Raw genomic sequence first — 14,657 nt, forward strand, 5'->3', positions numbered from 1 at the left:
TTGTTTCATGTTTAGTCTCTTAAAGTTTGAATTATTTATTTGACAATGTTTTTAAAATATGATCTGCGGTTTGGAACACTGGTGATATGAGAACACAGAATAAGTTCTGCTTGGTTTCAATGGTGTCACCTGCACTGCTAAATTATTTTATGCAAACTTTATTTCCTTTAATAATAACAGAGTATACTCAGTAGCTCAGATTGCATCTGTCAACAGAGAAACGTAGGTTTCAGCTTCATAATCTTTCATCCATTTCCTTTCCTAGGAAATTTGGTACCAAGAGTGAGTAATGAAGGATCCAGGACCCAAAATATTTAGGTTTCTCCTAATCCACTGTGTGTTCCCAACATTTTCTGTTTATGTTCTAGTGTCAACTAATGTTGATGAAAGTTCTTTGCTTAAAATGCTCTTTTGGCTTAATTTCTAATTTTTAGTTCTACTGAATCTTTCTATTAAAGTATCACTTGTATTTGGAATCACTGAAAAATGCAGTAATGGTAATTCAGCCTATGAGAGTTGTCAAACTTTAGTCCCTGGAGCATTGGGAGCTGAGGCATGAATAAAGTAAATGTTCAGTCTTTTTCCAAGGGTACATAATTCTAGAACAAGAGGGCATAAGTTTAAGATGAGAAAGGCGAAATTTAAAAAGGACATGAAAGACAACTTTTTCTTTTACTTCGAGGTTGCTCCTTGTCTGGAAGAAATGGCAAGAGGAAGCTATAGAAGTGGAGTGGGTACAATTACAATGTTTAAAAATACAAGTGAGCAGCTAGCTGGACCACAGTAAATGCCAATGTTGGAGAAGTAAAAGCACACAATACTAGAGAAACTCAGCAGATCAAACAATGTCCTTTATATAGCAAAGATAAAAATACATAACTATTATGTTTAGCACGCTTCGTAATAGGAAAGGACCTGGCAGGCTTTTGAATCATTGATACTTTACTACATTCTAAGATAATGTTCTAACAGGCATTCATATATATCAAAGTATCCCCAGATCATCACGTACACGTGATGGCACCATACCTAACACTCTTCCCCCCACCAAAAAAAAAATTAAGGTAACATGCATAATGTAGTGGGATGCCAAGTATTGGTTATATTGGATTATAGGGCATCCCTTGGAAAGAAAAAAAAAACAGGCAAAACAGTGCCAAACCCCCTTTTTTTATCTACTGGTTATGGCACATAATCTTTCATTTGTTCTGGTGCATGTCTGTCCTGTTTGAATCAGCGGAGTGGGATGGCATCAGCTGGACTTCCTTGTTGTTTTAAAGGTGTTCTTGGCTTGAGCTGTTCTGGTTCATCGGTAGGATATAGCTGGGCGGTGGTGAAAATGATCTTGAGAGTCTTTCTGGTGTTGGAGTGTGAAGGTCTGTCTGGTCTCTGGTTTTGTGTGCCCCTCTTGAAGGGAGTGGTAAGTGGGAGAGGGCTTCTGCATGGTTATTTTGTAAAGTTGGTTTGTGTTTTAAATCAAAATCATATTCTGCCAATAGTATTGCTCACCTTTGAATTCAGTCTGCTGCCACCATCAGTATTCCCCTTTTAGATCCTAATATCAGACTCAGTGGTATGTTGTCAGTAACTAGGGTAGATTTTTGTCCATACAAGTATGAGTGAAATCTCTTTACTCTGTTTGCTTTACGTACTGGCACTATTGGAGTAGTCCAATCAGTGTAGTGAATTTTATCTAATATTTATTTTTTCAATCTATTGAGTTCAAATTCAATTTTCTCCTTTATTGCAAAAGGTACGGCTCTGGGTTTGAAAAACTTGGGTTCTGCTTCTGGTTTTGGATGTAACTTGGCTCGCATTCCTTGTATTTTCCCCAAACCTTTTTTGAATACTGTTTCGTAACATTTCAAGATTTGAGTCAGTTTGGGTTCCTTGGATCGTTTGAGGTGTTCATCTTGATTTTCTTTTCTCCTTTGGCTGATTATTGTTCCTATCTCCCACCCATCTAATTGAAGGTGGCTTAGTCAATTATGTCTGAGTAACACTGGCCTCTTGGTGTTTACAATATAGAGGGCTAATTGCTTTAGCGTTTGTTCATTGTACTTAACTTGCACCTTGCATTTCCCGAATACTCGCATTTCTTCCCCAGTAACGGTTTATAAAACAGTGTTAGTTTGGATTATCTTTGTGTGGTAGCAGGGGTTCATTCATTGATAGTGACATCAGTGAAACCGTTGCTCCAGTATCCAATTCCATACACACTGGTTTGCTGTCAAATTAGATATCGACAGAAAAAAATTGGCTCCTTTTGGCCCACTCCACGGATGTGCATGATTTGTTTCTCCTCATCTTTGTCCCCTTCAGAGTCATTGGTTCCTGTGGTTTCAGTGTCTGGGCTTTCTTCCCTTTCTTTAATGTATTTTATTTTTCTGGAGCTTTGCATCTTACTATTTTTCTGTTTATTTGTTGGACATCTTGTTCTTATGTACCCCTGTTTACTGCACCTGTGGCATTTAGCTTTTTCGAAGTAGCAGGCATCTGGACTGTGATTTGTCTTCCTGCAGTGAAAACATTCTGGGCAAGAAGATTTATTGATAGCCATTGTGTCTCTTTGATAGACATCTGCATTGTTTCAGCAGCTACAGTTATATCAAGTGTCAGATTTCATGTTGAAATGAGTTTTTCTCCTGTAGCCTGGCTAGCTAATCCCATGACGAGCCGATCTCATAAAGCACTGCTTATGAATTGCACAGATTCACAATATCTGGTTAAAATTCTGCCAAAAATCAGCCAAATATTCTGGAACTGACTCCCCTGGTCTTTGCTTCGAGCGATAAAATTTGTCTTTTTGTCATTTCTGGTGGCCAACGGCTAAGGTTGTTGCCCAATAATTTGCAAATCCCTGCATATCTCCTGGTAGCAGGCATATGTGGACTTAGTAGTGATCTCAACAATTCGTATGTCTTCCCTCCCACCTGGGTTAGAAAAAGTACTCATTTTCTATCATCTGTAATATTATGGATGATACAGTGTGGATCAAAATGTTCAACATATGCCTGCCAATTTTCTTCGATTTCCTTATGTTTTCTGAACTGGGTGTCAGCCATCGTTCCCTTTGATTTGCAGTTTTCTGTCTTAGCTAATCCCATCCTCGTCGCCAACCTATAACATTTAGCACACTTTGTAATAGGAAAAGACAGTAGACTGTTGATTCATTGATACTTTACATTTTAAGATGGTGTTCAAACAAGCATGCATATATATCAAAAGGCCCTCTGCATTGAACCGGCGACAGGAGCAGATTTAAAACTGCGAACGCACCTTTTAGGTGGCAGCCCTAAAAGGCTGCTGCAGCGTTAACTGGTCCACCCGAAATGGCCTGATGTCTCATAGCACCTCTGGACCTGATGGAGGCAGGGAAACTGGTGCTGCAGCGCCATCCATCATAAATATGCGGCATAGCAATGGCCGTCTTCCCGACCCATAATCCCCCACGCCGGCGGAACTTTAGGCAGTCCTTGTACCTCTTCTTTGGTGCAACTCTGTCATGGTGGCCAGTGGAGAGCTCGCCATATAACAAGATCTTGCGAAGGCGATGGTCCTCCAATTCCGGAGACGTGACCTACCCAGCGCAGTTGGATCTTCAGCAGCGTGGATTCGATGCTGTCGGCCTCTGCCATCTCGAATACTTCGATGTTAGGGATGGTCGCTCCAATGAATGTTGAGGATGGAGCGGAGACAACGCTGGTGGAAGTGTTCTAGGAGCCGTAGGTGATGCCGGTAGAGGAACCATGATTCTGAGCCGAACAGGAGAGTGGGTATGACAATGGCTCTGTATACGCTAATCTTTGTGAGGTTTATCAGTTGGTTGTTTTTCCAGACTCTTTTGTGTAGTCTTCCAAAGGCGCTATTTGCCTTGGCGAGTCTGTTGTCTATCTCATTGTCGATCCTTGCATCTGATGAAATGATGCAGCTGAGATAGGTAAACTGGTTGACCGTTTTGAGTTTTGTGTGCCCGATGGAGATGTGGGGGGGCTGGTAGTCATGGTGGGGAGCTGGCTGATGGAGGACCTCAGTTTTCTTCAGGCTGACTTCCAGGCCAAACATTTTGGCATTTTCCGCAAAACAGGACGTCAAGCGCTGAAGAGCTGGCTCTGAATGGGCAACTAAAGCGGCATCGTCTGCAAAGAGTAGTTCACGGACAAGTTGCTCTTGTGTCTTGGTGTGAGCTTGCAGGCGCCTCAGATTGAAGAGACTGCCATCCGTGCGGTACTGGATGTAAATAGCGTCTTCATTGTTGAGGTCTTTCATGGTTTGTTTCAGCATCATGCTGAAGAAGATTGAAAAGAGGGTTGGTGCGAGAACGCAGCCTTGCTTCACGCCATTGTTCCCGACCTTGTTGGTTTTCTTATAGTTGGATAACCATGTTGAGGAACTTTGGGGGGCATCCGAGCCGCTCTAGTATTTGCCAAAGCCCTTTCCTGCTCACGGTGTCGAAGGCTTTGGTGAGTTCAACAAAGGTGATGTAGAGTCCTTTGTTTTGTTCTCTGCATTTTTCTTGGAGCTGTCTGAGGGCAAAGACCATGTCAGTAGTTCCTCTGTTTGCGTGAAAGCCGCACTGTGATTCTGGGAGAACATTCTCGGCGACACTAGGTATTATTCTATTTAGGAGAATCCTAGCGAAGATTTTGCCTGCAATGGAGAGCAGCGTGATTCCCCTGTAGTTTGAGCAGTTTGATTTCTCGCCTTTGTTTTTGTACAGGGTGATGATGATGGCATCATGAAGGTCCTGAGGCAGCTTTCCTTGGTCCCAGTGGAGCTTGAAAAACTCATGCAGTTTGGCATGCAGTGTTTTTCCGCCAGCCTTCCAGACCTCTGTGGGGGGATTCCATCCATACCTGCTGCTTTGGTACTTTTCAGTTGCCTTATATGTCTCTTCCCGGGTGAGGACCTCAACCAGCTCTAGCCTTAGGGGCTGTTGAGGGAGCTGGAGCAGGGTGGATTCTTGGACTGAGCGGTTGGCACTGAAAAGAGATTGGAAGTGTTCTGATCATCGGTTGAGGATGGAGATCTTGTCGCTGAGGAGGACATTGCCGTCTGAGCTGCGCAGCGGGCTTCGGACTTGGGGTGAGGGGCCGTACATAGCCTTTAGAGCCTCATAAAGACCCCTGAAGTCGCCAATGTCCGCGCTGAGCTGGGTTCGTTATATCATGTGATATAACAATAACTGACATTTTGGGGTTGAGCCCTTCATCAAGGGACCTTTGTGTTTTACCCCTATGTGGACCAAATACAAGCCAATGGAATGAGCACATAATGCAAGGAGTTAAACCAGTGGTTCTCAACCTTTTTCTTTCCACTCACATACCACGTTAAGTATTCCCTATGCCTCAGGGGTACAGTTAGTAAGGGATTGCTTAAAGTGGTAAGTGGGTGGGAAAAAGGTTTGAAAACCATTGTTTTAATTGTACCTAATTGACTTGTTATGTGCACGGTTTCATAACTCCAAAAGAAATGAGCCATTGAAAAGACTATTTTTCTCCTGCAAAATATTTCAGTGACCATTGGGTCTAGAGCAGTGATTCTCCTCCTTCCCTCTCACACACCACCTTAAGTAATCCCTCACTAATCACAGAGCACCGACGGCAGAGGGAGTACTTAAAGAGGTAGGTGAGGGGAAAGAAGAAGGTGGAGAACCCACTGGGTTCAACCAAAGGACGTGCTCCGGCTGGCCAGGGTCTCTTACAAGGTTCGCGCGGAGCATCCGCGTCGCGCGCAGCGTCCGACCTTCCCGACCTGGCCCCGCCCTCGATGATTCACCGTGCACGCCGTGGAAGGGTGCGCATGCGCGGGTCCCAGGGCGTGGGCGGGACGAACGGTGCACGTTCTGGGCGCAGAAATGGAGGGTGGGCGGCCGGGAAGTGCGGGGTTGATGCTCAAGTATGCGGGTGGCTGCGAGGATAGGGCCGGAATCCCGCCCTTCGGCTGGAGGATCTGCCTGGCGCACGAGTTTAAAGAGCGGAGGAAGCCGTTCGAGGCCAGCGATGTGTCCCTGTCGCAGATGATCGGTCACCTGGGCCTGGGCATCCGGTGAGTCGCCCAGCCCGGTGGTGATGGTGGTGGGGGGTGCAAGTTGGCTCGGGTGGATTTAATGGGGAATAACTGCATGTGTGACCACTGACGAGGGGGGCTATTTTAATTTATTTTCAGCCCAGCTTAAATGTTTTCCCGCACTGAACCCGAACCCAATCTGGGATTGTTGTTTTAAACCCGCCCGACCATTTACGGACTAAATACAGGAGATGCTGGAACCTGGAGCGAAACGCAAACCGCCCGAGAAACACTGATCAACCAACATCTGTGAAGGGGAAGGATCCGGGGCGAATTCAGAGCCTCAACCCGAAACGTCCACAGTTTCTTTTCCCTCACAGATGCTGCTCCGATCTAATGGAGGACACCTTGTACTCACTCCTCACTCTTCCGTTTTAACAATCGCTTGTATTGTCCAGCACCTGCCCCGACGGGGTTCGTCTGGGACTGGGGGATGCATTTCGCCCCCCCCCCCCCACCTCTGGAGGTGCTATTCCCAGAAAGTGATGAGAATGAATTTGTTGCCCTAATTCCTGTTGCCACCAAACAGCTACTTTTTGTATATGTTAAATGATCCCAGAACGGAAAGAGAAAGTAAATGTAAAAGACAAATATTCACAGTTACAGGTATTGTCAGAAGAAAAAGTGGGTGTTTCAGTCATGCAGACGAATCTTTTTTTGTGGTGCTATGATTGTGGCAGTAATTGCTGTTGGAAAAAATCTGTTCTTGAACCTGGAGATGTTGGTCTTCCAGCTTGCATACTTCCTTCCTGAAGGTAGCATTGAGAAGAGGTAATAGGGGTCCTTTATGATGTTGGCTGTCGCCTTGAGGCAGTGCATCAAGTGGATATCTTGAATGGATTGGAGCTTTTGATGTTGGTTTTGCAGCATTCTGAGCACTCAAGTGACCGAACTAGGTGGTGGTGCAACCAGTCAGTATACATCCTGCAGTTACCCTGTTAAAGTTTGACAAGAGTATTCATACCTCCTCAGAATTGGAAAGTAGAGGTTCTGGTGGGCCTTCTTCACAATTGCTTCAATGGGAACTTGAAGGTGCGAACCCCGTTCCACAGCTCCCTTCAATGAGGTCAGGCATCCCCTTCCTAAAATCTACAGTAAGATCCTTAATCTTATTGATATTGAAAGTGAGATTGCTTTTCTGGCACCACCCAACCATTTTCTTGATCTCCATTATTTATTCTGATTCATTACTTCCTATTATTTAGTGGGAAATACTGTCATTAGTAAATTTAGAGATCGCATTGGAGCCGAACTTGGTTACACAGTCACGAGTGTATCAGGAATAGAGCAGAAGATGAAGCATGCAGTCTTGGGGTGTCCATTTGATGGTGAGGGAGGAAGAGATGATGGTGCCTAAAAGGAAGTCAAGGACCCAGTGGAAGAGAAATGTCTTGGTTTAAGGATAACGCTTGATGGTATGATATGTTGAATGCCGAGCTCTAGTCTGATGTAGCCCATTAGTGGGTTAGGTCCCTCACTAATCTCAATTGTCACAGCACTTGCACACCATCTAATACATCTCTTCTGGATGAGCCTTCTATGCTTCCTTCGAAAGGGAAAAATTTAAGAACACTCATGAGCCCCTACAGTCCCTGATGACTCCAATCCTAGATTCTGAGTCTAATATGAAGAGAACATTAGGTGGGTGGTGGAGGGGGAGGGGGTGAGGCAGTGGGATGCATGTGATGGAGGATCCTTGAAAAGTGTCCAGCCCAGGGAGTGTACCTGTCTGTGACCTTGATGCTTGTGTGAACCAACTGGCTGGAATTTTTCCTGACATTTTCAGCCACTTGTTACTTGCCATGTCCCCACCTGTTTCCCCCTATTCTAGTGTCTAGGTACTGCAAGGTAGTGTCTCGCAATGACTATTGGCTGTGACACTGACATTTACCATGATGAAGTGTTTTGAAAGGTTAGTTGGGGAAGGAAGGATCTGGACCCACTTCAATTCACCTATGCTCACAACAGGTGGCTGATGTTATGACCACACTAAGGGATCTGGGACTTTGTTCATCTCTCTGAAACTGGACGTCTCACTTCCTCATCAACTGACCCTAGACTTTGCGAATCGGCAACATCACCTCCTCCACAGGGACCATCAACACGGGCACCCCAGAAACAGAAGGTAACAAACATAATTAGGTCCATCACAGGCTCCAACTTTCCCTCTAATGAATACATCTTTGTGAAACACTGCCTCATGAAGGTAGCCAACATAAAGGACCCCCATCGCCCTGTTGACAGCCACTTCTCAGTGTTGCCTTTGGGTAGAAGCGTGAAAACCAGCACCTCCTGGTGTAAGAACAATTTCTTCATGATAGCTATCAGGCTCTTGATCTGTTGCCCTAATCAGGGACTGTTCTGACACCACAAAAAGTCCATATGCACTCTTGCAAAACATTTTTTTGAACCAGAATAACTGAATGATTATTATCTATATTTTTTATTTATTATCTTTTTAATTCAATGTCATATACTAATGTGTATATTTTTTAACCAAGTACCTGTTCAGTTGCAACAAGTTATGAATTTTAATGCATATCTATTAATATACAATAAGTCTAATAACGTTATTGTTATCAGAATCAATGCATTCTGCCAGTTCATTGTTCTGGGGAGGGGCGGTGGAGGGGGTGGTGGTGCTGCGAAGAACTCCTTTAATTTCAAGCCCTGTTAGTTTTAATTGGGTTCCCTTAATGTAATAATAGCATTTTTCAGAATACACTGTCTTCTAACAAACTAAAGGCTGAGTACATTTTATTCCCAGTCACATAATAAGATGTAGAAAGGTGATACAAAAAAACTCTGCAAATGCTGGGGTTGAGCGCAATACACAAAAGTACTGGCGCAACTTGTATTTTTGCATGACACCAAATCTGCAGGTTATACATCTTATGAAATGGACAATAAGGCTGGATACCTTAGATAACAACCCTTTGGACTCCGTGTCCCTGTTTTCAGGGACTACCAACAAGTACCATATACTCCATGTCCCATTTTTCAGGGTCTGCAAGCAAGTGTATGTACTCTGTGTCCCCATTTTCCACAACTGGTTTTATCCCCAACCGCCAGCTGGTTTGTACTGGTATTAGCACTGCAGTTTTCCTATGGACCCAGTTCAGAGTACAGTATATATTATGAAAGGTAAAAAAAAATGGCTGGAGTCCAAAGGATGAATAGAGATGATCTCAAAGGATTCAGAGTGAATCTAGAGACTGTTTCCATTTCTAATGACTGTCAACACAAGAAATCAGATTGTAAATGAAGAAAAAAAGCTGTGGAAATAAAAATGTGGAACTTGCAATGACAATGAGTGGATGAGAGAAATACTATAAATGAATGTGAGTGGAGCTTAATCTGCTAGAAATCCATTCTTTTCAGAATACCATGTAATTATATAATTAGCTTCCAGCCATTTTTTGGAATTGCTCATTTGTTGTAGCCTATAACCTGTGTTTGGGCTTAATTTACTCATCCACTTTGGGTTGATTTTTCTGAGTAAGCTTGGCAGGCCATTGTAATCGTGCTCTGTGTAGGTCTTAGAGATGCTCGATATGATTCATCTGCTCATTCCCTTAACCCACTGATCTATGTGGGAAATTTAAAGTTTTACAACTTTCTTAGTTAAAAGTTGTACCCATCTCCAAATGGAATGCTTCTTTGGCTTGGCTTTGCGGACGAAGATTAATGGGGGGGGGGGGGGGGGTAATGGAATGCAGACCAACAAGAAATGACTAAGTTAAAAATCTGGTTTAGAAACTAACCTTTAGAATTTCCTTTCTCAAGCATGGAGTTGATGATTTTGAGGATTTGACACAAGCCCAGCAATCTTGTTGTATTGTGACAAGTCGTCAACTAACCTAATAAAGTGAAAAGTGAATGAGCAGTTGTGGGGGAAAATTGGGACTTTTTTCCTGAGAATTGATGTGGTACACAATAAATACCAAGTTTTGGAATTGAACCAAAACTTTTCTGATTTGATTGTTTCGGTACTTACTGCACAGGTATTCCTATTGTGAATGGGGTGTGCTCCTGGAAGCCAGTTTAAGTGAAAATTAAATATTAACAAAATGCATAATTGGGCAATGTATTGTGCGTGTGTCTGACAATAATGAAAAGTTGCTTCTTAAATCAAAGACCTATAATTCCAAAAAGTCAAAAAAGGCATTGTAGTACAAATTTGTAAATCATTTTTTTTTTAAACACAATTCCTTGACACTGGAGTTACTTGCTCAATGATTTGTCCCTATTTAATAGAATTCTGAGTGAGGCTTGATTGCATAATGGTTGAAACTATGATATGAATGAAATAAATTCTGTAAGTAATAAATGGTGTTGTTTCCATTTGCTTGTAAGTACTGTAATTTTTGTTTCTGCACAGGTATCTCAAATGGTGGTACAGAAAAACACAAATAGAGAAGAGGACACCCTTTATTGATTCTTTTAATTCCATACCTTTGCGACAGATTTATGGTGAGTGCTTTGGTGTAACATTTTCAATGTTACTCTTCTAATAACTTGAAAAGTTTTATTTTCACTTTTTTGAACCGTGATAATACTTTCATACTGCATATCAATGGAAGAATTAATCATTTGAGTCACATTTGGTAGATACTTAATACAGAGATCATGAAATAAAAACATAAATGAAAGCAGTGAAGGAAACACTGAGCAACTCACAGCATATGTAGAGAAAAAAGTTTATGATGGAGAGTGGCTAGTTCTGACACAAACTTAAATGAGTTATCTGACAAGTTTGAAGTCTGATGTTAAGTCCTCAAGACCATGCCTCATTTAAAGATGAGGTACTGTGCCATCAGGAGGTGCCGTGCTCTTTCTTGAGGTTACATTGGACTTGATTGGAATAGTTTGGGGAGAATAATGATAGAGGTCAGTGGGATTGAAAATTAAAGTGACAGGTAACTAACTAGAGGCCCAGAATTGTACTTCAAATAAATACCTTGTCTGCTTTTAGTTTTAGGAGTGTGGAGGCTATCACATCTTAAGCACCAAAAAATAGTGCACTAAACTGAAAATATAAATTATTTACAGTTTCACATGAGAGAAATATTAGGTACTTGATTAAAAGGAGGAGATAAAAAGGGCAAGTGTTGTGTAGAAACAATGCTATGAAAAGGGAGGTATTTTCCATTAATAACCTTTCTTAACCAGGTGATCTTGATTTTGAATTGAACAACGTTTCCTTAACACCTTTCACTATCTCCAAATCGAAGATGTGGCATTGCAAACCCACAGAAGATCGAGCTCTGCCTTTGTATGGGATATGTGGAAAATGTTTTGTTTCCATCCACCTATATCTTGCACATATCTTAGCTCTGGCTTTCATTTCTTAAGATAGATTAGTTACCAATTGCTTTGTCTTTTTTTTGGGCAGAGCTCATCAGTCACCTCAGAACTCTTAAGCAGGGTCATGCGAGCCATAACACTACCTAAGCATAAAACTACTCTTGCACCTCCAAAGATCTCTATGCACTATTTTAAAAAAAAAAATAATAATTGCAACTGAATATATTATCCTTCTTTCTTTCCTGTGGTAATTTAATTTTACTTAATGTGTTTTACGTACTTGTGTAGTTGCAGCAACCAGAATTTCAGAGCATCTCTACACTGCACTTAAGATTATGACAATAAATTTTCTTCTCATCTTATTGATAGGGGAACAGGTACTTGAAGAGGTGGTTGGCTGGTAGTTGTGCGCTTCTGCCATTTACCCAGTTGATACTATGAAATGAATAAAATAAATTCTGTAAATAACAAATGGTGTTGTTTCCACTTGCTAATAAATAGTGTAATTGTGTTTCTGCAGAAGTATCTCAAATGGTGGTACAGAAAAACACAAATAGAATGCTCAGAATAAATGTGTGTTCTAAATACCATCCCAAAACAATTGTAGGCCCAGGGTTCTCAAGTATTGGGTATCTTTTATTTTCCAAAAAGGCTTTGAGTGCCTTCTTGAATCTAACCCTCTGTCTGTTCACCTCTTCTGTAACAGAACTCAAAGTAGAGTGTCTGTTTCTGGAATCTGATGTCAGTCATTTGAGCAATGTGGCCAGCCAAAGGCATCAACACTGTGTAACTAGGCCTCCGTGCAGAGGATGTTGTCTGAATGCTGCATTATAATTTAGGTTTTTCTCAGTGAATTTGGAGAAGCCCTCAAGCTCTAACAGTTATTTCGATGCTAGGACTCCATTCCATTTTCCCAACTTTTTTAAACCACTAGTGAGCCACCGCATGCTTTTACGTGGGTCTTTAAAAATGTTAAAAAAAAACCTTTAAATTAGATAAAGATGTATTCCTTACAGAGCTGCCTTTGACTTGGAAATATTGCTCAGTTATTACCACTAGTCTTCGGCTGGAAGCCAGGTGTGCCTTAGCCCAAACAAAAGTTGAGAACCTTTGCAGTCTATTGTTTCTGTTCAAATTGTGCTCCTTTCTGCACCAATACTTTAACATTTTGATTATAAAGTTTAGATGGGAATGTCATGGTGTTAAGCAGCTTTTGAGTTGTGCACTTCTAAATTTCTTGTTTAAGAATTTTGATTTTTATCCTTTTTCAACTTCTAAATGGTTGGCTGCCAAACAGAAGCTTCAATTACTTTTTTTTATTGCTTTTGTTAAAATACCAATCTGACTTTTCTTCACAGGAGCTCCATTAGGTGGTTTTGGAGGAGGTACCATTACAAGAGGGTGGCAAGGAGAGTTCTGCAGATGGCAACTAAATCCAGGAATGTATACATATGACACTGTGATTGAGAACCAGGTATTTATGGTTGTCCAAGGGTGTTATGAAACTTGGAATTTCTGTTAGCTTTATAAATTAAGCAAGAATTAGAATCTCTTGTTTACATGATTTTAAAAACTTATTTCAACAATGAATGCTGTGTAATAAAACAGTGCCCTTTTAATTTTTTAAATAATGTCCATAAGACCACAAGATACTGGAGCAGGTCTAGGCCATTTGGCTCTGCCATTCCATCATGAACTGATCCATTCTCCCATTCAGCCCCATTACCCTGTCTTCTCCTATAACCTTTGATACCCTGACTATTCAGATGCTATTTAATCTCTTCCTTAAATGCACCTAAAAACTTGGCCTCCACAGCCAGTGGTAACATAGGTTCACCACTCTTTGGCTAAAGAAATTCCTCCTCATCTCTGTTTTAAATAGATGCCCTTCAATCCTGAAGTTGTGACCTCTTGTCCTAGTCTCCCCTAACCAGAGGATGGTAGATCTATGGAATTTGTTGCCATAGGCAATTGTGGAGGGCACATCATTGGGTGTATTTAAGACAGATTGATAGGTTCTTGATTAGCCTGGGCATCAAAGATTCTTGAGAGAAGGCCGGGCAGTGGGGGTGAATGGGGAAAATGGATCAGCACATGATTAAAGGTGGAGCAGAATTGATAGGTGGGATAGTCTATTTCTGCTCCTATGTCTAATGGAAACAACTTTTCCATATTTACTCTGTCCAAGCCTTTCATCATTCAAAATGCTTCTGACATCCTCCCATTCTTCTGAATTCCCAAGAAGCGCAGTCCAAGTGCCGTCAAACCTTCCTCATGTTCTAATCCCTTCATTCTGGGAATCATTCTTGTGAATCTTCTCAACCCTCTCCAATATCAGTACATATTTTCTTAAATAAGGAGCCCAAAACTCTCTACTCCAACTGAGGCTTCACCAGCACTTTATAAAGCCTACACATTACATCCCTGCTCTAGTATCCTATTCCTCAAGAATGAAATACCAACATGACATTTGCTTTCTTCTTCACCAGTTGAACCTAGAGATTAACTTTTAGGTATCATCCACAAGGACTCCCAGTCCCTTTGCACCTCCAAATTTGGAATTTTCTCCCCATCTAAGTAATAGTCTGCCCTTTTATTCCTTCTACCAAAATACATGACCATACACTTTCCACATTGCATTTCATTTGCCAATTCTTTGCCCATTTTCGTAACCTATCTCTCTGCAGCCTCTGTTTCCACAACACTACCTGCCCTCCACCTACGCACCTAAAGAAGTGGCTTCAACACCGAGCCCTGTGGATACCACTGGTAACCGGTAGCCAACCATAATAGAATCCCTTTATTTCCACTCCGTTTCCTTCCGATCAACCTGCATATTGAAATCCCCCCTTGACTTACATTACCCTTTTGCATGCCTTCTTTATTTCCCTCTGAATTTTGCATGCAAATCCTGGCCACTGTTTGGATACCTGTATGCAACTTTCATCAGGGTCTTTTTACTCTTACAGTTGCTTATTTCTACCCATAGGGATTCTATATCTTATCTCCAAAGATTTAATTCAATTTTTAGCCAGCAGAATCACCCAACCCCCTCTACATACCTTATTTTCCTTCTGATACAATGTATATCCAAGGATATGTGGCAGCATGCCACAAGGCAGGTGAACCGGCCCTGCTTGTAATCCGAGCGGCAGGTCAGCCAGCCAAAATGGTGCCGTCGGGGGGTTTCCCCTTCTCAGAAGCCCATGCTGGGGGACCATGTGATGCCCAAGTGACGTTGGGGGCCCCCAGCGTGGTTCTCAGCCATGTCTAGGCTGGAA

General features: G+C 42.0%; 1 protein-coding gene across 2 annotated transcripts in view; it reads left to right on the forward strand.

Annotated features, from left to right (window-relative positions):
* The first annotated feature begins 5,814 nt into the window (after positions 1–5,814).
* Positions 5,815–14,657, forward strand: part of gba2 (glucosidase, beta (bile acid) 2) — an 80,611-nt gene continuing 71,768 nt past the window's right edge. For both annotated transcript variants that reach the window (XR_011353428.1, XM_069924210.1), the window contains exons 1-3: positions 5,815–6,048; positions 10,451–10,542; positions 12,735–12,850. Coding sequence is in view for 1 of the 2 variants with exons in the window: in XM_069924210.1 (XP_069780311.1) it covers positions 5,858–6,048; positions 10,451–10,542; positions 12,735–12,850 (399 nt within the window). In the remaining variant the exon portion in view is untranslated. The remainder of the gene's footprint in view (positions 6,049–10,450; positions 10,543–12,734; positions 12,851–14,657) is intronic.

The sequence above is a fragment of the Narcine bancroftii genome, chromosome 3 (assembly GCF_036971445.1).
Source record: "Narcine bancroftii isolate sNarBan1 chromosome 3, sNarBan1.hap1, whole genome shotgun sequence".
NCBI lineage: Eukaryota > Metazoa > Chordata > Chondrichthyes > Torpediniformes > Narcinidae > Narcine > Narcine bancroftii.